The 25418-nt window shown below is 40.4% G+C and overlaps 1 protein-coding gene across 19 annotated transcripts in view; it reads right to left on the reverse strand.

Moving 5' to 3' along the window:
- The window catches only part of SPHKAP (SPHK1 interactor, AKAP domain containing), a 66129-nt gene that overhangs the window by 3128 nt on the left and 37583 nt on the right, over window positions 1–25418 (reverse strand). For 12 of the 19 annotated variants that reach the window (XM_030279843.4, XM_072933113.1, XM_030279834.4 and 9 more), the window contains 7 exons: window positions 17467–17526; window positions 14489–14623; window positions 11858–12113; window positions 7855–11587; window positions 4390–4569; window positions 2431–2517; window positions 1102–1423 (listed from right to left, as the gene is read on the reverse strand). In XM_030279843.4, the coding sequence (XP_030135703.4) occupies window positions 1102–1423; window positions 2431–2517; window positions 4390–4569; window positions 7855–11587; window positions 11858–12113; window positions 14489–14623; window positions 17467–17526 (4773 nt within the window). 19 annotated transcript variants of the gene reach the window in all.

The raw sequence follows: 25418 nt of genomic DNA on the forward strand, positions 1-25418 counted from the left end.
TTATTCTCTAGTGTATTTTTGCAATTGAATTAACTGTTTGCCAAAGCACATGGGTAAAGCTGACAGCTGTTTCTTTAATTAGATGCAATTTGGACTGTTGCTGTTGAATGCATTTTAAATTATGTTTATGATTCCCAAATGCATGTACTCAAGAAAATCAAACAATATCTCTGCTACTCAAAATGATCTTCCCATAAGAGACCAAAATACTGATTTGTAATACTTTTTTCATTAATTTACTTAAATACTAACATGTTTTTAAGTCTTAAAGCTTAAGCTTTCTTGCTGATCTTGGAAATGGATCTCTCTTGGTCTTTCCTGAATTGCTGTGGTTGGTATTTGGTGGGGTCAACAAAGGAGCCCCAGCCGATCATTCAGGAATAGAAAGGGTTTGCACTTCTTGTGGCTGTTTTGGTCTTCAGTGTTGTTCCTGGCTCTGGCTTGGAGAAACCTCAGGAGGTTTCTCAGTCATCTGTGTCTGTCCACTCTCTCTGGAAAGAGACTTCTGCTCTCAAAGCTGTACCCCCAGATGGAGCAATTTATGAACAGCCAGGCACAAGTTCAGACTGAACTGAGGCTGCTGTAATTGGTGTTAGAGGCAAATCAGAAGCAGCATAAGGACTGAAAATCTTAAATCCAAACAATATCTCACATTATAATGATGAAATAGCAGAATATAGTACATGTGATGTCTACATGCAAATGTTTTTTTATTTTTTAAACCTTTGTACTTAAACTCTATGTAAGCCATGTGCAGCCTTTCAAATGCAGCCTCATAAAGGACTCTTAATTCTGCCTTGGCCATTAATATTTAATGTATCGTTACGAAAAAGTGAACAAATTCATCAAAGCATGCTATAGAGACTTGGACAAGGTATCATGGTGATATTTTCTTATGCCATAGACAATCTACTACATATTTCACATACTTTAAGTTCTCACGCACCTATCCTGTCATTCCTTTCCCTCATAAACAGGAGTGTTGCCATCTTGCTGTAATAAAGATGGTTTTGTATCTGCTTTTAAGCTCAATAACTTCAACAAACATAACTGCTACAGTTATGTAAACATTAATAGTATGCCAAATTTTGTAAACACTACCTTTTCAATTCGGTTTTCCTGAGATTTCTTAAAATAGATAGTTGGAATTCCAAGTTCAGAAGCAGCAATCCACTGCAGGGTGGCTCGCAGCTCCACATCAGGGCACTCTGGTTCCAGATCAAAGTTTATCACCAGGAGGTCCTTTTGACAGTTGGCTGTTCCCACTGAAAGCTCAGAAGTACTTTCTGGAAAAATAATCCCGCTAGTTACTGTGCAATTGCTTGTATTATCTTCAAACTGTATGTTTGAATTGATATAGTTCAACTTACCCTCAGTGTTTTCTGTCTGTTCTTTAAGGAAAACCTTTTCTTCTACTAATTCACTTAGAAACAAACAACAACAAAGCTTATTAGTCATACTTAGGAACAGTCTACAACACTGCTTCATGATGAATAAACTTCTCCCTCAATGCAAGACCTAGAAAACTGCAAAAAAAAGGTTACATGGGATGAAACAATAAAATGCTGAATATATTTCATTATTTAATCTGTGAATCAGGAAAAAATTAATTGCAGCATTTTTCTGTAGCAGGATGAAGTACTTGTATTAGTTATGTCATGTATTACGTTTCACCAGGATCTGTGTACCTTTACAGTTCACATAATGACAAGCAAACGACATTATGGTAAGACACAGCAAGTCTCATAACCTGGGTGGAAATGCTGAATTTCCAATGTCTGTATTTTGCTGTGACAATTTTCTTACGTCACTGACTTCAGAAGTTCCCATGTTCAGTATGTGATGTCCAGGCTGTATGTTTGTGCAGTGGGTGTGCTCTGGCTGCATAATTGCATTCACCAGCTGGCAGGTTGTACCAGGATCTTTAGGCAGGATGTACTTGCACATTTCTTGATAATTGAATTGCATGTTCAGTAGAAACATTCCCAGAAACAATAGGTAAGATGTATTGTTGGCCAAATTATTATTATTGTTATTATTGGAAAGAATACTATTGAGTTTTTTTAAAATTGCTTTTAATTGATCCTTATTTGCTTTATCTTCCTTGTTATTACAATAGAGCTTTGATAATATTTGAAGTTATTCAGAGAAGACGGTTCAATGACAGAAAACTGATACCACAGAGAACTGTTTTTTAGACAGGGTGGTTGATGGATCTGTGTTCTCAAGAGATCCACCTGACTGGGTTTTCCTGCAATTTTTCACTGTCTGGCGCCCTCACTCTGCACAGACACCTGCATGTGCTTTTTTCTGAAACCTGGGCAGGCACAGCAGCAAGTGGAAAGCAGGGCTTGGCACGGATTCGGTGGCGTAAATGATTTGCAGATAAAATTGGACTAAACATCAAGTCTCACTTCAGTGACTACTTACTTAATCATAGGAGAAGATGGCACGTTCTCCTGATAAATTTCCAGGTCCATAATGCCAAGACTGCTAGTTGTACTGCTGTTGCCATTGCTGACAAAGCAAAAGTTTAAGTATTAGTGCCAAGCTGTGTCTCCATACATCTTCTAAAAATTTATTTCTGTACAAAGCAAAGTGGGAAGGAGCTCTGTTCCATAAAATCAATTGTGCTCAGCAAGTGGTCCCCTGAACGAAGCACACTAGTCTGCTCAAAGTAATGAGGCTTTTATTAAAATAGTTCTAGATCAAGCATGTATCAAGTGCATCAGTGCATCAAATAATGCTGTAAATTGGAGGGAAAAAAAGTGGACTGTCTTCCTGTGAATGACTTATGCAAAGAACACTTGGCCTCAAACAAAAACCAAGTCTGCCTAAGTCCTTGAAAAGAAGGATTAGCAGGTACACAGATGTCCTGCAAGAAACCTGTAAAGATCCAGCTCCCTCTGAACAGGGGGAATTCAGGGGCAAGGCATTGACTGCCCATCATACACTTACCTGTAGGGTGAGTCCACGCTGGTAACCAGCAACAGTTTCAGTGTATTACATCATACCCCAAATACTATTTGGGATCTGATGGAACCCACAGGTACAGAGATGACCCCTCATGTTTCTGACTACTCTGAAAGACTGAGATTTTAATCAAAGCAAATTTGCTCATTGGGACCACAAATACACAGAAGTATTCTCTTTGGCTTCTTCACAAGGATGAAGTAGCACACTTGAGGATATTTGGAAAAAAATATTACTGGTTCACTTTATAACGTCATTATAAATCTGACAGTGAATATTTATGCAGATACTCTAATAATCTCATGGACAGGTTGTGAATTTGCTGTCTGCAAGTCAATTACCATGAACAAATTCTGTGTGGCAAGTCACAGTGAACCACTTAATTTTTACTGAAAAACCAGCTAATAGTATTTTCCCCTACATTAGAGGGATTGATTAGACAGTTCCTTTCCCCACTAGGTGTTCTGAGGCATTGTCAGCATGCATTCAGACTTGCTGTAGCAATTTCTGTTCCAGTGCAGAGCTGAAAGGCACAATACTTCAGCTCTCTCAGACCAAGGACTTTGTTAAAGGTTGATACTGTAATAACAGGATGAATGTTCAGCTGCACTGACAGCCATGGTTTTGTTCAGTAATTTCAGCCAGCCAACAGTGCTCTCTGACAGAGACTCTTTCTTTTCCCTGCTTCATTACCATAATGTCTTCTCTCCTTGTCATCTTAATACCCAAGAGAAAGATGTAATTACTTGATAATATTTTAAAACATAGTCTAAGAGCATGTAAAGGAAAAACCTTACTCAATTTGATGCTGTGAAAGGGCTGAAGTCAAACTACTACTGCTCTATATAAACTCCAAGGACTAAATAACATTTTCAGACATTTTTCCTGACTTGAATTGGAACAAAATCAGGTCATAGTAGTAGGAGCTCTTGAACTTATTTCTACTCAGGGAAGAATTGGTCATCCTCTGTTAATTTGCAGCCCTGTGCCAGTCTAAGCAGATCAGGGCTCAATCTTTGTTCTCAATGCATGGATTTCTGGTGGGAATGGCAGTCTTGTCAATCTTGGCTAAGGAGGTGCCAAAAGAAACATTAGGCAACAACAGCAAATAAATCAAAAGACTATAGCAATTAACTTATCCAATGGCCTTTTTGCTGTAGGACTGAGATGCTTTAGTAATGCCAGGATGTTTTTTCTTTGTTTGAATCAAGCTACTCACCAACATAAAAAGACCTGGCTGAGAATCAGAACGTGGGTAATTTTTTTCCCTTATTAAAAAATAAAGAAAGAAAGTCTGCCATTAGACATTCTTTACAGTATTCTGAGTAAATCTCGAGCTGTTGCCTCTCACTGCTGATGCAGGGCAGGCTTGGTGGGCAGACCACCCAGTACAGTGGGAAGAGACAAGGTGGGTACCTCAGGGAGCGCTCGCTGAGCTGCAGGTAGCTGCTGGTGTCATCAGGATTGTCCTCATCGTTGGCCAGCTGGGACCAGCTGCCAGTGCTTTCTTCACTGCTGCTGAGATGGGCTGGAAATTCTTCAGCTGTTTTTGCCTCTCCTATGATTTCAGCATCCGATCTGCTCTGAGGACTGGTGCTGCCAGGGTGATAGAGAAGGCACATTGACATTGTAATATAGGCAAACAAACTGGTGCCACCAATCTTCAGGCAATGCTGCTCATTAAAGTCAACCAAGCTGCAGAATTATAGACATGCAAAAGATTGGACAAGTTTATAATTTATACATAAAGCCCAGCAGAACATCTGGCCTGAGATGCTCTTGAAAAAGGACTTTCTTATGACTGCTATAAATAAACACAAACCCTAGATTTAAGTATGCATAGAAAAGTTTTAGCTTGTACAAAAAGATTTAGCGTGTATAAAATACCTCATCACTGTAAAGGTTTATTAGGTTTATTGTTTAATTCACTTCAGTCAATCAGAGGTTGAAATATGTGGTATATGTTACTGCACAGTGACAGCATTTCTTGGAAATAAATATTGCTGCTAAATCACTGTCCTACTAATGGGCGAATAGAGTTCTTGACAGGGTTTTCTACATTATTCAAATTGTAGATCCAAAAGAAGAGAAAGTAGGAAAGTATTATGGGTTGTGGATCACTAATGATTCAGTCTGCCATGTCCTTACAATCTTCGCTGCTTAGGCTGGGAAACGACAACTATTGCAACAGTCAGAAACCAGACTGAAGATGGAGCCCAGACTGAGTTTAGGAAGTACAAGGTTAAGGGAAAAATGCTTTAATTCTGCACACTTGACATATGTCACACGTGTTTATGCCACAAATATGTACACCTGCTCCCAACAAACACAGAAACAAAAAAAAGAAACTATATTTTTGCTAAGTTTTTAGAGCTAAACTGGGTTTTTGATAGAAAGAAAAGTAATTATCAATCCCTCCAATAATTATATCACTGTAGTACCAGAATAACAAATAAAGCAAAATGTAGATTTGTTATATTCACTAGATATTTCCATTTGCAATTTAGGGATTAAAGCAATGTTATGTTCTGTACTGACAACCCTCTGCAGGACCTCTCTAGAGAAGTTCTTGCCTCCAGACCTTTATCTGAAGTTATGGTTAAAGCATCTGCCTTCATTTAAAGCAGGAGATCACACCAGGAATTCTACTGCTCCTGAGTAACTACCTTGATTAGGCATATAGTGAGACTATATCATTGTGGGTATCTCTTTTTGCCAAGCTCTCACTCTCAGAAGTTGCTGCAGTAGTGCTGGGTGACAGAGAGCTGCAGCCTGTGCAGGGAGAACGGGACCTGCCTGCCTGGGCTCTGCTGCCCGGGCACTCAGCTCTGCCAAAGCCCTGAGCCCTGGAGCCCAGGGCTCTGCACTCTGACGTGGGCACCGAGCAGCCAGGCCACAGGGCAGGGCTGGTACTCAGCTTCTTAGTGCAGGACAGGCAGCTCCTGGTACCTGGTCCAAAACACAAGAGATTGCTGTGGGTGGTGTTTCTTGGCATTCTGGTTTTGTTTGATTCATGATGCAATTACATCTCACACCAGTGACGCTTTGAACTGACAGTTCCCCACTTGTGAACAGTCACATGGAACAGTTTCTGTGTAACTGTGACAAGGACAGGCTCTGTTGCATGGCCTACGTACCAGAAACAGCTTTTTTTCATTGCTGAAGGCTTTCATGTTTGTTTTTTTTTTTTCCTCCTAATTGACTCCATGTCTGCTTGATATTTTGCCTGGAGTCCTATGTGCCTGTATCTGAACTAGCAAGTAATTTCAAGCAGTAGGAATGGATCAGAGAAATTTCTATTGATGCTTTTATAGCTACATTATATATATTTTTAAGTTTTCACTTGAGCCTAGACTTAGTCCAGACAGCCATGCCACAAATAGTTCAGATTTGTGTGAAGAACCACTGGAGGCTTTGCCTTCCCAGCAAGGATTTGAGCACATCTGGAGAGCACTTGGGCAGCTTCTATTTGAGATTGCTTTAGAAGAACCCTGCTTTTCATGCTGCAAATGAGGCCAATGGACAGAAATGGAGGCACGCTGAACCAGAACTGCACAGCATTGCTGAGCCAAGATGCTCAGGCAGGTGTAGCCTCTACTTACTAATTCTGCCCTACCAATGCTATTGCTTTAACCATGTCATAGCCATGTTGGGAACTCTGCTTCAAAGGCAGAGGAAGAGATTAAAGGCTCGTAAACTGCAAAAATAACTTCATTTTCAAGCAGTCAAGATTCCAAACAGGTGGATTTCTAAATTTATCCTACTAAAAGCAGGTTGCATTTTAAGGAGGAGGAAGGTTAGTGCAGGAGAGTCAGTATGAAAGACTAGTGACACCATGGTAATTATCCACCTAATTGCTGCCATGCACAGGGAAGTACTTGCAATCTACTTTCTCACTTCAAGCAGAGCTTTGTCAAATGCTCTGCCTAGAATAAAATGAGCTACAAAATGGTTTCTAACACCAGCACCTGCACTCTTTCTGCCACTCTGAGATAATGAGGTGCTGCAGTGCTCCAAGACTGGCAGTTTAGATACCACTAAAGTAACAGATATAATGAAGTACTGTGATAAAGAGAGAACGCCTTGAGAGAGAGCATTCCCTTCACCTCAGAGCACCCGCAGCAATACTCTGCATTTGCACTGCACTCTCATGCTGCTCGCACTTTACCTTAACAAAAGCAAGCTGCAGATTTCCTTATAAAAGAAGATCAGCTGTAAGGAGAGGGTGGTAAGCTGTGATCTAAACTCCATGAAAAAACATTAAAATAAAATGCTCTTCTTTTCCCTATCTAAATTCTTCCAGAGAAGTCTTGAACCAAAAGGTGAGGGCTACTTTTGTTCTTATTTTTCCTTCACTAAAGAATTTTTACTACTTGTAGCTCCAGGCTGTAAACACAAAGTTAAACCTCAAGCTCTCAAAAGTCTGGTCTTGTTTCCAGGTACACAAAACGTTACTTGCAACAAGTATAGCAAAGAACTACAGGTCAAATCCTGCTATTGTCTGTTGTACACTAGCACTGATTTTTATTAATATATTTTTTAGTTCAGATATCAGCCTGTGTTAAATACAAGTTTAAGCTTTGGTCCATCTTTCCTGTCTTATGGGAGACATAAATGTCTGTAGAGAGAGAACTTGTCTGGGCAGTATTACATTTAAATCTTAATACCATAATGTCATATTCAATATAAGTTTTCTCCAGAAAGTACCACTGTGACACATGATTGGGTGATTTTCTGCCAAAAGAAATCTGTAGTCAAGACTTAGCCTGCTTATTTCTTTAAAAGTACCACTCTTATATTCTTTCTCTATCGAAATAACTTTTACTGTGAAAATAAACCAAAGAACAAAGCAATGTGCTGATTTGCTGTTTTGTCACTTACCTACTTACTGGGGAACTGGAAACCACGTGTTTCCCATCCAAAGCTTCTGGAGGCTTTGCTTTGCTTTGCTGCCCCTTTCCAGATGGGCCACATGAAGTCAAGGACTCTGAGTCTTTATCTGGCTCATCTCGCTGATCAGTTTCTATCTGAATTAAAGGCACTTCCCTAAGCTGTCCTGCAGGGAGGCTTCCAGGGCTCTTCATGTGCTCTTTTTTCTCATCCAAATTCACTTCCTCCATTGTGGGTTTGGGCTGTACCTGGGTTGTGCTTTGGGGATGTTTGCTTGCCAGCACGTGCTCTCGGCTTGTATAATCAAAGGAATCCTGCTGGACAACAATTAAACTTTTACCACTTTCAACAATATTTGCAGCCAGTCTTTTTGCATATTGTTCCACATGTGGTGGAGAATCACTGTGAAACTGGTCTGCCTCTGTAGCCTCTGCCTCATCTGCTATGATTTTGTTCTTGCGCATCAGAGACTCAATGGAACTGGCCCAGGTCTCGTGGATCAGCATGTCTGTGATCTGGTCAGTCTTGCCTCTCTGGTACAGGCAGGAGTCAGACTTGCAGAGCCCTGCAGAAGCCATGGTACTGACGGGCTGTATGCTCAATGAATCTTGGCGATGGTGGGCAAACCCATCTAAGGAATTTGCTTTAATTGGGACGTTCACTGTAAGCCTGGAGCCTGAGGATCTACTGTCAGGCATCGACGACTGCCTAAAGCAGAAAGGTGACCGTAGAGAGGGTGCCAGCAAACTGCCACACCAGTCCTTTGAATTCCCAGAGGATGATGCATTATCTTTATTTTCCTTTTCGATTTCTCTTAGCATATACCTATAAAACTCTTCTGTTATACTTTCTGTGCTGGACTGTTTGGATGGGCAACTTGGTCTTACATTAAGATGGCTATTTTTCTTGGCTACCTGTTGCAAGGCAGAAGTTAAGATACTGTTTGCATTTTTTCCTGCATAATAATCCAGTAATAAATCAAATCCTCTTCCTTCATTTTCCATCTGGTTCACCATAAATCTTGAAAATTCATCTGTAATGCTCTCACAACTAGACTGCTTTGAGACAGAACTTGTCTGGCTGAGAGAGTGACCAAAGCTGTTCATGAGGCCTAGGGTATTGAAAGAGGCTTTGGAATCTGAGTCCTCCTCTGGTATGCTCTCACAGCTTGAGGCCTTGGCTCGGCTCCACCTTTCACAGTGCAGTCTGTTCCTGGGGTGGTTTGGACCTTGCCAGATGCTATCAACCATGGAGAGTTCAGTGAGGTTCATGATCTTGGCAGCCACTTCATTCGCAAAGAGATTGACTGAATCTGGTGTGTCCTCAAGGTTTATAGATTCATCTACTACTCGATTCATCAATTTTTCCTTTAACTCAGGATGCTCATCTGTTTTTCTTTTGATCTCACTAAGCCGAGGTGCCCTGTGCTTCCGAACCACAGAACCATTGGTATGGGTTTCCTTCTTCCTTTTCATGGTTCTGCATGATAAACTCTGGGTCACCAGATATTCACTGCCTCTCTTCCATGCACAGAACCAGGGTTGCTTGCCATTTGAATTTTCTAGACAAATGGCAGCTATTTCTGTTGCCATAGAGACAACTGTTTCTGCCAATTCTTCCGCAAAGTCTGTTATACAATATTTGTCCCTTGAATTTTTCACCTGTAGCACAGGCTGAGAAGGAAGCAACACATGGCTTCCTAACAAAGACAAGCTAAGTTGGACATCATTATTTAGCACAGAATCACACTTAATCTTGGCTTGGTTTTCTGTATTTATGGTGGCACTGGAAGACAGCTGTTCTTGAACACCGTGCCTGCATTCACTGTTTGCAAAAGTATTTTCTCTGTCTGAAAATGATCTGTAGTCTTTCTTCTGATGATGATTGTTACTCTGATTTGGGGATTTGTAACAATCTCGTGCAGCTCTTTTCAGGTATCTCTTCTTGGGTGATGTTTTTGCACCAAGTGTGTTATGCCCTGTATCTACACTTGGTTCTGAATTCAGTGTGGAACCTTCATTGCTATTTACATCTTTGATATCACTCTTGCAAGTGCTTGTGACCTTTTCAAGATCTTTACTAGTACTGGTGCTGTAGGATGTACCAAATGGCTTAGCAACAGAGTGATCAAGGGGGCTGTGTGAAGTTTCACATGCTGTTGCCAGGGTTGGCCATCCTTCTGCTCTTGTTACTTTCTCTGCTTTTGCGCTTTCAGAAAAGAGAGGAGAACACTCTTCAAGTTGCCTTATGTCGTTAATCTTCTTGCAAGTGAAATATATTATATTAAAAAGCAACTCGTTTGCAGTCTCTGTGAAAAAGTCTTGTGTACTTAAGCCATCCTCCGAATGGGCTTGTAGCTGTCTCTTCTTCCTAACTTCTTCTATAGAATGTCGTAGAATAATATTGGATAAGTTTTGTGCAAGTTCATCCCTGATTACTCCATCAGCACGTGGAATATGTGGTCTTGCTGCTGTTTCAATAATTTTCCCATTTATGGATTCCATAAAATGCCCTACATTTTTGTATGTGTTAGGTTTTGTCAGAATTAGGGATGCCTCTTTCAGAAGTGCCTCTGCAATGCTCTCATTCAGCTTCTCCATGCTGCTTCCTACAGCTAAGCTGCAATGCAGAGTAATGGCTGCAGAGGCCTGAGCAGCAGACAGAAGTCCACTGGAAGCTGCAGGGTATTTCTCCTCCTTTGTTTCCCCCAGGCCACAGATGGCTACAGCACTTGCCACTTGAGTCATGCCACAGAGTGCAGATGGGAATGAGTATTCCGTGCCAGCACAGTCGTCAAGGAGCTGTGAGGGTGCTGCTTGCACCTCTTCATTAGCAACCACTCCACTCGAGTCTGCCACTTCCTGCTCCCAGCGGAATTTTTCCACAGCCTGGGGACTGGAAATGGTTCCAATGACTGTGGCTGCACAAGCCAGAGCCACTTCCAGTGCACTTTGGTCATGTCCATTTGAGTGTTCTTCCTCAAAGTAATCTGAGACTTCAGCAGAGCTTTCTGCCTCAGGCCAGTGGCCGGGGCTGGGGAAGGCAGGGCCTGGCCAGTCCGGTACGTGCTCAGAACTGTCCGGACTCTGCACTATGACGATCTTTGGGAGTTCGTTCCATGATCGGGAAGCAGATACATCTTCTGACTTACAGGAGCTTCCTGCAGAGATGCTGACTGCAGCCTCCTCACTGAAACTGGGTCGAGACTGTGACAGTCTAATGAATGCATCCTGCAGAACAGATTCTGCTAAATTTGTGGCGTACTGACCTGTGGTCGCCTGCTCATTCTGGGAGGGGGGATCAGTTTTCCTGACACCTCCACAATCTTCCCCATCTGTCTTGCTGCTGTGTTTCGTTGTGGGGTCACCCCGAGGCTCCAGCTCCTCTTTAGCCATTTTGGTTACAGATACATCTTCTAACATGAGTGCCGAGTTTTCAGCTCCACTAGTCAAATTAGTAGTACTAAATGATGAAGTACCTTTTTCAGCTAATTCCTTCTGCCACAGTATTTCCTGGTCTGACTTATCTTCAGGCTGTGAGATGCCATTTTCAGCCCCAGCATTCACAGTTTCAGAGACCTGAGCAGCTGCATTATCTTTATTAATGCAGCTCCCTTCAAGAATGGACGGCAACCTGGCTTTTCTATAGTGAATGTTTTCAAATCCCTTTCCTTTATTTTTTTTGACATCTGAAGACGCTTCTGAAGCATTTAATTTTTCATGACCTGTTGAGAAAAAAAAAATAGTGTTTGGAGAGTAACTTGTGACTTCTAAAATAAAAGAGCTGCACAACTTTGTAGTCCATTACTGCTCTGTAAAAGTACTGCACAGCCATGTACTTTGTCTTTGAACAAAACTTAAAAAATATGAATGGCTGTCCATTTTCTAAATTACATATGCATGAATTAACATCAAGTGCAATTTCTGTGAGCATTGCTATAGCTGTTTGGCAGTATGAACAACAGCATAACTATGCTCAGTCCCCCTGCTTTTACCAGCTTTATATTCATCAGCCTCGTTGTCATCCTCGAGGTGCTCAGAGGCCGTGAGGAAATCTTCTTCTATTGAGGACACGGAGCAGTTTGTGTCATCCTCAGGCTTTAGGACACGAGTTTCTATCTGCAGCTGCCTCTCCTGAACGAGCTCAAGTCCAATCAGAAACTTGTTTATTTCAAAAATAATGCAGCTTGCGCTGTTCCTCCTGTCCCCCCTCGCACACTGAACCAAGCAGACATCTGCCAGCCAAGGACACTACAGGGGAAAAGAATCTCAGTTATTCAATTAAAAAATAACACTTATTTTAAGCTTCTCTTTCTATAAATATCTCGAGAATGTTCTGTTGCAAAGATGCAATACATTTTGTCATTTCAATGTTAGCAACAGTGTGCAGTTACACGTATGCCAAAAAAAGATTTCTTGGACTGACAGCTTTTGTTATAGAAGTGTTTTAGTAAAGAACCCAGCTGTATCACAGGGGATTGTTTGTTTTCAATCAACTTGTTCTTTTAATGAAAGAGAATTATTTTATGTTAGTCATCTGACATGCTGTTATTAATCACCTCACAGTACCCAGTATTACTCCTCTGGAGGGAATTGTTTGTGGGCATGAATTCCTTTTCAGGGTCATTTCTGTTGCAATGCTTGTTTGAAGACAGCCCTGTAAATACTGGCTGATAAGACTGTGAAGAGCAGGTCACCTTTAGATGTTCCAACAGACCATTTTTAAATAGTGTTTTATTTTGTTTGTTCCTTTGCTGTTCTCCCTCTTTGTCCAAAGCCCCATTATTTCAGGCCAATACAACCTCCCACTGGAAATAGGGATCCAGTGCCCAATGTCCTCAGCCTTTATATAAAACTGCCTTCTCTAGAGAAGCTGCACAATTAAGTTGAACATTGGACAGAAACTGAGAGGAAGGAACTCTTGTTATCCTCATTTTACTGATATTAAAACAGTTGGACATTAATACAACAGAGTTGAGTCAATGTCTCTGCATGGGACCATGCTTGCTTTATGGATGTGTCCTGAACCAAAGCCAAGGTTTTGCTGCTTGTGATGTGCTTTGAACTCAGGCTCCCAGGAAAGAGCCAGCTTAGGTGGCACCAACTTTGGTCTGGATTGAGGCAAAAGTTTTAGGCTGTGCAAAAGATGCCCTGGACCCCCTGGGCATTTGCACAGTATATAACACAGGAAGGTGACCCCATCCTGGACCTTTTGTCTTTGACTGTGAATGCAAACCAATCATCTACTAATAAAGAGAGTGGGATGAGTGTTATGCTAGATTAACATGTTTATTAGCTTGTTCTTCTTTTCCACCTAAAAAATGTGTCTGAAAAGAAAACCAGATAAATTAGTGTGTTAAAACAGAAAAGATAAATTAGATAGCTGCTATGAAATCGAATCAGGCTTGAGCATGCACTGTATTGTGAAAAACGTTACGAAAAACACATGCAGCCTTAGATCAGACATTCCCCTGCTTTTTTCCCAATCCATTTTTTGGGTTGTACTTGTGAAAATGGCTTGAGGGGGAGTGGCATAAAAATCCTTTTAGAAAAACTCTGCCAGTCACCTTACAAATGAATTTCGCTGAAAGCCAAACAATAGGATGGATGTGGCATATTTGGCCAATAAATGTCATCCAGTCTCAATGCAAAGCTTTACTCGACAGAAATTTATTTAGTTCCTGTTTGTCTCTTGACTCTACTCTCTATGAGAGGGCTGCCAGTCTCAGTGTCTGTGGAGACAGGGGTGACTTGGGCATTTCAGTTACCTTGTTTGGGTCTCAGACCACCCCTGTGTGCATTGCAACATCTTGGGATGTGGGGTTTGGAACTCCATCTCTCCCACCACAGCCTTGTGCTTGTATTTGTTAAACATTTCTAAATTCAGCCCTTAGTCATGAGTGGCAAGAAAGCTCAATAACCAGGTGATTGCTCTCTTTAATGACCAGCTTATTGTTAAACTATAAAATTCAGTGATCTTTGCAATGCAGCTGTCACATGGTCTGCTTGAGGAAGGCTTTTGTACACAAGGTGATTTCAGTGAAAGTTTCCTTATTTTCCTATCTGCAGCAGATAAACCTGGCAATACCTGTTTGTGTTTTAAATTGGTTGAGACAATTTTGTACTCCAGGGTAAATCTGCAGTTTTAATAAAGTTGAGAGGTGAAGATGGATTGGGAATGAAAGTGGAAAGTGGCAAGACCACAGGAAAGGTCAGTGCCCTGGCCCAGCTCTATGCACAGAAGTGTTACCTCTTTCCCTCTCTGCTGCTCTTCTGCTCCTCTTGAAATCAGGGCTTACGAATCAGTCATCATCTCTGCCACCAGTGCCTGACTCCTCTGAAGGATCAAGTGCTAATGTGGCTTAAAGCATTACCAGCTGCAACCCAGATCTGCAGGATCCAGGGGGAATAGCAGCATCTCTTAGCTTTTTGTGTAGATGGTGTGTGTCCCCCTGCTGTGCACCACACACTTAAATCTGTCTGATAGAGGCTCTTGTTTGTATGTTTGCAACTTCCACTCATCTCAAATTGATCTCACGTCTTTGCTTTTAGGTTCCTTTTTCCCATTTTCCAAATTCCATCCTTCACAGGCGTGATGTGATCTTAAAGCTGAGTTTGACTCCTACCTGGGGAACCTCATAACCGGCCTGAAGGTTTCCTGATGTCAATCCACTCAGCAGTACTATTTCATTTTCCTTCGGAGGCTGTACGTTCATCGAACTGATCAGTTTGGGGAGACTGGGTGAGACGCTGATCAATTTCTGTAGTATGAAGCAGACATTTTGCTCTCAGGTGATAAAGTCTGAGTTGCACAGTTATACTCATTAAAATGAAATATCACTTAAAGGCATCCTTGTAGAAAGCTCACTTGAAAGCATTACTTCAAGTATATTAAGAATAGAACTGGTAGCATTAAAACACATATTCTTTCTTTTGAGACACCAGACAAGACAAGGATGACAGTATAAACTTTTGCTCAAGTGTCCAGCAGGACAATCTGCCATCCCTCACATTGTCACATGCTAAACAGCTTGATTGGATTGGTGCATCTGTGAAAACACTGTCTCTCTCATGGCCTGAAACACAAAAGCTTCAGTAGACATGGTAATGAGAACAGGGCAAATCTTCCTGTTTTCCTCCAGGCATATGACTAGTAAGAAACCAGTGGAAGTTACCTGGAAATTGCCAACCAAATTGGTGCAATGCTAAACATGGAACAGCAAAACTATTGGAGATACATGAAATGAGCCTTTCTTTTCTTTTACACTGTGTACCTTCATGACCTTCCATTTGTAATGATACAGTCACTCCCTATATGTTATGTATTTGTTAGAGGCAAAAGCAGTGACAGTCACAGCATCAGTGGTGCTGTACAGGAGATCTGTATTGCCCCCAGCACGGGCAGGGGACATTTGTGCTCCTTTGTGTAAGAAGGCCAGAACAAAAAGGCAATACCTATGCTGAGAGTGCAGCTCTCTCTGCAAAGGATCTTGGTGCCCTTGCTCTGTGAACAGAGAACCAAGGCTGACCCCTTAGAGCAGGAGCAGAGGAAATACCACCTCAATTTTCTGCACCACCATGGCCCAGGTGTTAGTGCAGAACATGTGGCAAAGCCCTTCAGGGAGTGCAGATTTGGGCACCCAGCCATCTGCTTTAGCTACTAACCAAGGCAACAATACTTCATTTTCTTTCCTTTTCATCCTCAAAATATTAAGCTTGCAGTACTGCTATTTCTCCTTGACTTCAATTAGATATAAAACTTTCTGGCTTAGAAAATAAATCAATATTAGGAAACTATTCACTTTTCAGGGAACAGATCTCCAGATGAGACTAAGTATTTTTATGTGATATAATTGAATTCAGTGCTTCAATTCATTTAGATATTTCACTGTAGCATAAAAAAGTTCTCATCTTTTTTTTTTTTTTAATTATAACCTTTCTATTATCACAAACATTTCCTGAAGTATTTCTATTTTTCTACTGCCTAAATTGCCACATTTTATCAGATTTCTTAGGTAGGAAGTTATTTATATACTTCATCTCTTTACCTTTTCTTCAGGAAAAAAAAAAAAGAAGTCTGGAAGCATAATTATTTTACACAAAACCCCCCAGTTTAACCCATTCCAAGGTTAAATCAGTAACACAAAATCCTAACAGAACCTATTAGTAAATCAAGTACCTGCTAGTAAATAGTTATATATTTCATACAAAAACCAGATGTGCTAACATCTTCAAGATTATTTTAAGAAATGCTTTCACCACACCAGTGTATTGCATAAAATTCCATGCCACTCTATGCTAATTTACAAAAACCTGCTTATTATACACTGAAATGGGGATGAGGGAGTTTCCTCTTGGAAAAGAATGCACAGCACCTGTGCCAGCAGGGAAGTTTTATTACCTGCACTGAAAACTGAGAACAGATGTTTAGTTCTAAGATTGAGGGAGAAACTTTTGGTGTTTCCTCTTATAACTTTTGTTCCTCAACAAACACCGTAAACAGCAATAAAACCACCACATTTTAGAAAACAACCAGTGCTTTTGTGGCTTCAGTAAAGTAAAACCTCTCAAGCTGTTCTGCACAGTTACCCTGCTGATTCAACAGAAAAATCATTTTGCTGCAAGATGCCATATTTATTTTTGACAACAGAATCTTCACAGATCCAGGATGCAGAACACAGCATAGAAAAACTGTTCCTGCTAACAAATGACTTGCAGGAGGCATCAAGGTACCAGTACTGGTTGTTCTGTGAGCTAGAAGTGTTTCCAGCAAATGAACTGAAATGGTTTAACCAAGAAACTCCCTGGGTACTGTCTGGAGATACTACCTGTGTTCACTCACTACATGCTTCTGTATTGGTGTGTCAAACATGGGCACCAAGCCAGGATGATAAAAGAAACTGATAAAGGAAGATACAAGCACAAAAGTGATACCAGGCCCTTTTTTTTTTTTTTTTTTTTTTCCCTGGAATGGTGTCTTAAATATCACATAATGATGTAGCTTGTCTCAGTGCTTGTAAAATAACCAGGGTTTTTTACTGCTTTTTAAAAATTTCTTTTTTCCTATCTTTGTAACTTTCAGTTAAATAGATCAAACACACATTTAGTTCTGTTTTATCTAGACCCCTCCTCAACCTATGTGGAGTTTGAATGAGTAAGACAGCTCAGCTGAACAAGACCTAGATTAGGGGAAGATTTTCAGGGGCTTTTTGGCAGTAGGATAGAGAAAGAAATCAGAAGCTGGTGGCAGAGCAGGATACCAGAAACTCTTTTATGTAGTATTATGCCAAATTTGAAGAAAATGGATGTATGACATGTCCATGTTAATTTCTCTGAAAAAAGCAAGAAATCTACTCATACAACTGCTGTGAATTCAGACGGCAACAATCCATTACAAATTTCTGGGATAGGAATAAGAAGTGCTATGTAACATAGTCCAGTGTTGAGACAATTTCTGGTTCCTTATGCATTGCTCTCTGTAATGCTTAAAAATCTAGGGTTGGCTTTGATTAGTTCATAGAGTTTTACTCTGGTTTTTTTACTGAAGAGTCCTAGTGGGCCCAAAGAGATCCATTGTGAATGTTTTTGAGACCTAAGCAGTTACCTGTTTCACTTGCTCATCACTGCAATCATCTCTGTTGGCATCTAAATTCACAAAACAAACCTGTAGTGAGAGAGAAAAAAGAAAAAGCACTTTATAAAGTTGTATTAGAAAGTCAGCAACCCTTTAAAAGTCACTATATTTTCATTTTCTAGCCTTGTAGCTGAATCTGTGAAGCTTTTTCCTACTATGAGAAAGGTAGGAACGTTAGTAAAGAGAACAGGGGAAGAGATGTTAAGAAAGGAGGAAAAATGGAATAAGAGTTATGACTTTATCTGTGCTGACAATTGGTTTGTCTGATGAATGAGCAAATGTTGCAAATAAACTGTAATATAGAGGATATTAGTAAAGGTAGAGGAAATGTTAAAAATACATTTGATCATATATCTGATTAATTCTTCATGTCTTGCTTTTCCAATGATTTCTTAGTTTCAGGCACTTGTTGCTAAATGTTTTGTAAGTGAAATTGTGAGTTGCTTTTAGAGTTTTCTGCACACCATATAAGTATTGGAGTATTTCTCCTAACTTTCCAGAATGTCTATGAGAAGTTTAACACTTTATGAAAGTAATTTTTTAAACTTGGTTCGTGAGGCAATACTCAACAGGAAGTTTTTAGCACTGCTAACTGGGCACCACAGGTGCAGAAGAGTTTTACTGCCTGGTGAGTGCTTCACCAGAAAGTTCTGCTTTTGATGAAAAGGGCTTTTGCCACTTCTTTGATTATTATAAGTTTCAGCGACTATTTAATGGTAGTGAGATTAACTTAAACAGAAACTTCAGATCTAAAGACCAATTAATTTCTGAAGACTTTTCTTTTATTGCATGCTTATTGGAAGGCCATTTTCTAATAAGAAAATTCCTCCTCCAACTCTGATTTAGAAGCAGGGACTCCAAAACTAGGCTGACTGTGAAGTTTATGAGAGTTTGGTGTTGTCCTCATTTAACCCAAAACCTAACACAAATTCAGGGTGCAGCTGAAGCCAACACCTGACTTCAAATAAATTGCAGATCCAAAATTTAACATAAAAGAGCTGAGTGATTTTGAGTTTTTTGCTTCTTTTTCAGTGAAGAGGAAATACTTTCCCTAATTCCATGTACATATCCCATAGAAAATGAGAATACTCTAAATTATCCCCTTCACCAACACTGTTGTGTCAGGCACCCAAGCTCCTGTTGTGTGCCTGCTTTTACACCAAGACAGCCCTGATTTCAGTTTATATATGCACATGCCATATGTACAGATTATGACCATCTGCAGTAACAGCCAGCACAGCAGATGGAAAGATCCAGCCAGTGCTCCCATTATAAACCAAAAACCACCCAGTGAAGAAGAAAGCTTTTTGCCCTTTTAAATAGTTTAATGTCATCTTCACATGAACTTACAAACATATTTTCTAGCCCTTTTACAATTTTAGCAAAAATATTTCTGTGCCTGATAATGACAACAATCAGGATATGCCACTATTTTAAGAAATAGTTATAAAAATGTCTAAGCTATGAAATAGTAAAAATATCCTCTAGCAACATAGTATGGTGGTTATGTAATGTCCTAAACATGCTACAGTTGATTAGACAAACACTTCTCTTACTTTCTACTGGGTTTTCACATGTAGGCATTTCACATATCAACAAGAGGTAGTTGCCAAAAAGCATTAGAAAATTTCACTCTTGATTTGCACATAAACTTGCCCACAACAGTATGAGGTATGAGTTGTGAGTGTGCAGGTGCATGTGGGTGTGTTTGCTTAGGGAACCATCAATTTGGCACCAGGGCAGGAGTGTGGGAAGCTGTGGGGCTGGTTTCAGGTCCTCTGCAGCAGGGTCACCCCATGCTGAAGGCAGGGCTGATACTGAGGAGTGCTGTGAAAAAGCTGCACAGGAGCACTGGTGTCTTCAGCCAAACACCTGATTCTCTGGAAAACCTTGGTTTGTTCTTTGCTGCCTCCATGGAATGATGGCTCAGGACTTTGCTGTGATGAACTGTGGCACTGCTACCAGTGACACTGACTGCCATCCTAAAGCCAGGCTCTCTCCAAGCAGCCAGAAAAATTATCTCTGGTTCACGTGTGCATGGCACATAACTCACTAATGCCTCAACAGAAGAAACCTCAGTACAAGCAGGAATAGCTAGTACTTTAAGTCCTTCCTTCCTTCCTTCCTTCCTTCCTTCCTTCCTTCCTTCCTTCCTTCCTTCCTTCCTTCCTTCCTTCCTTCCTTCCTTCCTTCCTTCCTTCCTTCCTTCCTTCCTTCCTTCCTTCCTTCCTTCCTTCCTTCCTTCCTTCCTTCCTTCCTTCCTTCCTTCCTTCCTTCCTTCCTTCCTTCCTTCCTTCCTTCCTTCCTTCCTTCCTTCCTTCCCTCCTTCCTTCCCTCCTTCCTTCCCTCCTTCCTTCCCTCCTTCCTTCCCTCCTTCCTTCCCTCCTTCCTTCCCTCCTTCCTTCCCTCCTTCCTTCCCTCCTTCCTTCCCTCCTTCCTTCCCTCCTTCCTTCCCTCCTTCCTTCCCTCCTTCCCCTTTTCCTTTCTTTCTTGATTTTCAGAACCTAATGGACTTGCACTGTAAAACCTGCTGCAGTACTGAATCCAGTTTCCAAATACACTTGTCAAATTCCATTGCTACTGATTTATTACACTGCCAAAGCAGTCTTTTAGCATTTCCTGTTCTGTGGATTTTGCAGTTTTAATTACAGGCAATTTTAAAGCAAAAAGTTTCACAGTGGTGAAAGACACTGATGAACTAATTTACTTTTTCCCGTTGCTGTGAGCAGGAGGCAGGATGAGATGGGGAGGTACTGTAACCACAAATTACCTGTACAGTTCCATTCTGGCCTGCTCTGCACTACTGCTTCCTTCTAGGAAGTTCACTCTGAGGATATTTTTGTTGGAGGTACTTCACCAGTGGTGCTCAAAGAGAAAATGATCTATTATGAAAAATCTCTCCCTGTTTTCTTCTTACACAATACAAGTTTTAAGCTCTCATTAGCTTGGATTGCTTGATTAACTTCTAGTAATTATCAGGGACACCTCCATCAAAACAAGGCAAAATAACACTAGAGAACAATTAATAATTTGGATGGAAACACTGCACAAACTGTGAAGGAAGAGCCAAGGTCAGGTCAGGATTTGTTAACCTCAATTTAATTCTGATTTTTTTTTTCTTTGTATCAGTTGCAGCTCAGATCAGCTGTAACCCAACCTTCTCCTTATCACAGTATCTTTAAATGTCAGTCCTTTCCCAGCCACTCCTTTATTTCTTCACATCCTTGACTTCCCACAAACACCTTTTCAGTTCCAAAGTGTGTCTGGCTTTCCACTTACACTGAGTTTCTGTCTGGAAGCCATACAGAAACTTCAAGATATTGCCTTTTTTTCTGCCTTAGGAAATACTTATTTAGAAGGGAGAAAACAACAAAATTTAAATGGTGTTGCATAATACAAAAAAGAAACAACCCACCACCCAAATTCAGGCTTTACACAGTGAGATAGTCACCCACAACCTCCTGGGTAGGTGCCAGGATCTGCTTTTGGCTCAGTAGTTTTTCCAAGTATAGAAGTCCCATTTGCTCAAGAGAGAAGAGTGCTGTTCTTTTGGTGAACATATACCACAGCACTGAAATGCAGAACAAAGCAGGGTGCTACATGTCCTGAAAGCATTTAATGCACAGGCACACTGTGAATAGCACCTTTTGCACTATGCAGATTCTTGTACATCAATAACACAGATTTGGGTCTGACCCCCAACCTTCCTCTTATCAAACCCTCCAAGCATTTCTACTAAGATAGTTCCAGCCAGGTTATCATCACTAATTTGCTGAGCTCTTGAAGAAGTCATTACTTTTCATGATCATATAAAAAGCAAATAGAGAAACTTTTTTTTCCTTTTTTTTCTTCTGTATTTTGCATGGTAATTTTTATAACTGGTAGGAGATACATAGGGTAAATTCTGTAGATCAGTGGAGTCCTGAAATCTGCTCTTGAGTTGGTGTAGAAATTATGTAAACAGCTCAATTCTTAAAAGAACTATATATTAATAAATTCTTTTTATAAAGTATTTAAGGATGTAATGTAAACACAGTATATTTTCCTCACTGAAAAATGGCTTTAGGATATAGTAAACCTGGTTATCAAAGTGAGCCACAGTTGTGTGTTCTGTGCTGTGAAGGACTATGGTCAACACCTGCTTGAAGTACTGCAGGAGGTGGGCTTTTCTCCCCCCCTCATAAAGTCAAATCTACACTATACCACTCTCCCAATTTCACTATCTATTTTGAAAGAAAGAAAGATAAACTGAAGAGACAAGACTCAAAAATGAGAACTCTCTACAGATGGCTTGTGCAACCTGAATTTTACCTCATATGCCCACATTTATGCAATGCAGAACTGCTGCCTGATTCAGTGAACAGGAAGCCTGCAAAAAGGGGAAAAAATATGTAGAATCAGAGCACTGTGTATCTGCCATTTTCTAACATTTGAGCCTATGACTTTGTAACCTAAAGGACACTCCTAAGTACAGTTTCTTAGTTTCTAATCCATCAATAGCTGGCTTAGGAGAACACAGTTAAACAGACTATTAAAGTGGTAGCAGGACTACATGCAGGTGACACAAACTGTTTTGTCCCTGTCACTCCACCACTGCCTCCATCCATCTGATCCCCAGCTTTGGCCCAGGTGTCACCATCAGCCTGGGTTTGGTGCCATCCACCTCAGCAGAGGTTAAATGTCTGTGCAGGTGTTTGGATTTGCACCAGAACTGGGTAGAACTCTCCATGTTCTGTGCTGTCCTGGTTGGTATTTCAGGATGTAAATGCTGTCTTGAAAATGAGCTTATAGAATTTTTATCTCCCAGGTCTGTGCTGTTCTGCTTTTCCCATCCTTTTCCTGACACATCACTGAGTTAACTCATGCCAGGTGCCAATTCAGACTCTTCATAAGGCACTTAGAGGGAACAACTGGTTTGGGACTGCTCTTTTATCTGCCCATAAAACTCATGTCTAATTTCCTACAAACAGAAGTGAAAAAGGTAAGTAGCCCCAGGAGAGATCTCAGGGGAAATTGGTTCTCAGCAGGCAGTTCCTGGGTGCCAAGTTAAAAAACAGTGTAAATGCCTAAACCTGAGGATGTGCAGGATACAGCTGTGGGATATGAGAAGGTGAGCAACTGCTGAGCCCAGAACTGAAGGTAGTTTTATGTAAAAAACCAGTTAAAGTGATGGTAGGAATGCAGTCCTCAGGCAGAGAACTGCAGCAGCATCTGCAGCTGCACAGCAGGACAGGCAGGTCAGACTGTGCTGCCCTTGCAGTCAGAGCTTCCCCCTGCCCTCGGCAGTGATTTTGTTCCCTTTCAATATTGCCAGCTGTTGCTGACCAGAGTGCAGTGGCAGGAGCAGAAGGCAGCTGTATGTCAGGACAGCCAGCTGTGTCCTCTCTGTCCTGGTTTGGGTGACCAGATATGCAGCTGTCCCAATGTCACTTTTAAATTAACATGCACCCTGCTGTGCTTCTTTGCATCTCACCTTGCTGCTGGTGAGCGACATGCATCTTACACCAGTGCAGTGATGTTCTGATTATTATTTAGCACTATCCTTTGAAATACTAAAGGCTTGGAATTTTACTTCCATGTTGTTTCTCCTCCATATTTCGGGCAGGTATTGGTTATTCTCAGGGTGTGTGTTGTTTCTTATACACTATTATTCTAAACCCTTTTGAAATGTAGGACTGTGAAGGTACAGTTTTGAAGAGGGTGATTGAATTTTACATCAGTTGTAATTGCTGCGACAGTTGTTTTAAGGATTTAATGGAATCTTTGACCACAATAATTTCTGCTCTTAGCAATAACTCTGTGATAGGATGGCAGATTTGGAATTCTGAACCTATTCTCATCGTAATTTAATCTCTGCAAAGTAGAAAAACAATACAGTTGCTCTAAACTTCTATTAGACCTAAGTCTGAGTCTCCTGGCTTTAAAAAGATTAGATCACTGTAATTTCCCCACAGCACAATAACAGAATAGAGCTGCTCCAAGGCATTGTTCATTGGAATGGTGACTATTCCAGAGAATATACAGCTGCATGATGGGCTCCCTCAGGAGCTGAAGTCAGTGAAAGCCCGAGGAAAAAATATTGTTTTACCCTGTACTTGTGAGCCAAAGTAAACTGTAACCCACAGAAAATATCAAAGGAGTGGCAACATGCCAGATTTTGTCCAGAAACTGCTGTGAGCTTTGTCTCTTTGAAAATGACCAGAATCACTCATATATTTTTGACTTATATTAGGATGGCATAAAATGCCTTTTCCAGCAGATTGTATCCATACAGCCAGTTTGTGTGACAGGAGCATTTGTTTTGATGGTTAGAAAAATGCTGATCTGCAAAGCTCCCAAACAGAACTTTGCATTTATTTTCACTTTTCTTATTTATACTAATATGATGGCTAAATAAAACCTCTTGGATTTCTTGTGATATATAGATATAAATGTGTGTGCAGATATATCTAGTGTACTGCCTGTAAGGTCCCCAAACCATTGACCTCTCTGTTCTTTAAAATTGCATCTTCTTAAATCTTGTAATCACAATAGAGTTTCAAGTACCCCTTTTTTTTTAGAAAGATAAAAAAAACCCAAATAGCCGTGAAATGACAGTTTTGAAATAAATATTCTAAAATGTCACATAAGATCATCCATTAGCTCACAAGGGACACAGAAAAATAGTTTTGAAGATCCTATGAATTTTTTTATCATCTAGGTCTGGTAGGACTTGTGTGAAAGGAGGCTGATTGCAAACTTTTTTTGGAAGCTTATGGCTTTGGTCACTTCACCACAATTATTTACTAAAAGAAAACTTTCATTACTGATACTCAAGGCCTCTATGGCTCCAACTCAAAGTATAAATTCTACAATTTAGTTCTGATTCATGTGCTGAAAAGCTTCTGTCAGGTTTTCCCTGTGACTCAGGCTTTGGGAAGCCTCCCTCCATTGTATCTTCAGACATTTGGGCTCTTGGGCAAATTCACTGCATTTGATGGGAATCTTATCAACCACTCTGTGACTGCCCCAGTGAATATGCTCAGGTTGGGTATAAAACTTCGTTCACAGAAATTATTTTGCACCTATCAAGGCCAGGAGCAATAGCCAGCCTGATATTTCTACCCTTTGCTTGTCTCTCATTACCATTACAAGTTAATTTATTTTTCTGTTGCCACTTTTATTTATAGACTGTCATCAAAAGGAGTTTTTACTGCAGAACAAATAGAAAGTAATACTGCTTGTGCAAGACTAAAGAGTTAATGTACATTTCTGTAAAACCTTATATGCTGGCATTAATCTTCTTGATTTTTTTGCTAGGTCTTATTATGCTTATTTATTTTCTTTCTTTCTGTATCCATTTACATGTTAAACAGAATCTCAGAGGTCTAGATAATATAACTGTGACAGTTAACAGATCTGATTTCAAGGCCAGTCCAAATAAAAAAAGATAAATATAAACCAATAAACCATAATTGATATAATAATTTAGCTTTGTTCAAGTTAATCTTGACTTTTTCCATTTCCTGTATTTGAAAATTGTTGGTATGGAAAACTTATGGTTCCATCACACTGTTGCAGGATGTGTTATTTTAAAGGAGAATTTGTTCATGAGCAGAATAATAACCTAAAATCGGTTTGTGGGTTGCTCGGGAGCCAGTCCTACACCTTTATCCTTTTCCTGCTTCCTCTGACCTCTTGCTCAGCCAGGTGGGCCTGTTACTGAAATACAAGCACAGTCTGCAACAATGCATCAGTGACCAGGCTGCTCCAAAAAGAAAAAGACAAAAGTTTATAAAATGTACCTTTGAATTTTAGACACTTCCAGGGAAAATAGTCATAGAAATGGTTGAAACTTTAAATTGCCAAAATGCAATGATGCAATAAGGCTTTAATTGTTGTGGTTAATTATAGGCCAGACTCTGCTAAATAACTCAGTAGAA

This window comes from Taeniopygia guttata, chromosome 9, assembly GCF_048771995.1.
Source record: "Taeniopygia guttata chromosome 9, bTaeGut7.mat, whole genome shotgun sequence".
In the NCBI taxonomy this organism is placed as follows: Eukaryota; Metazoa; Chordata; class Aves; order Passeriformes; family Estrildidae; genus Taeniopygia; species Taeniopygia guttata.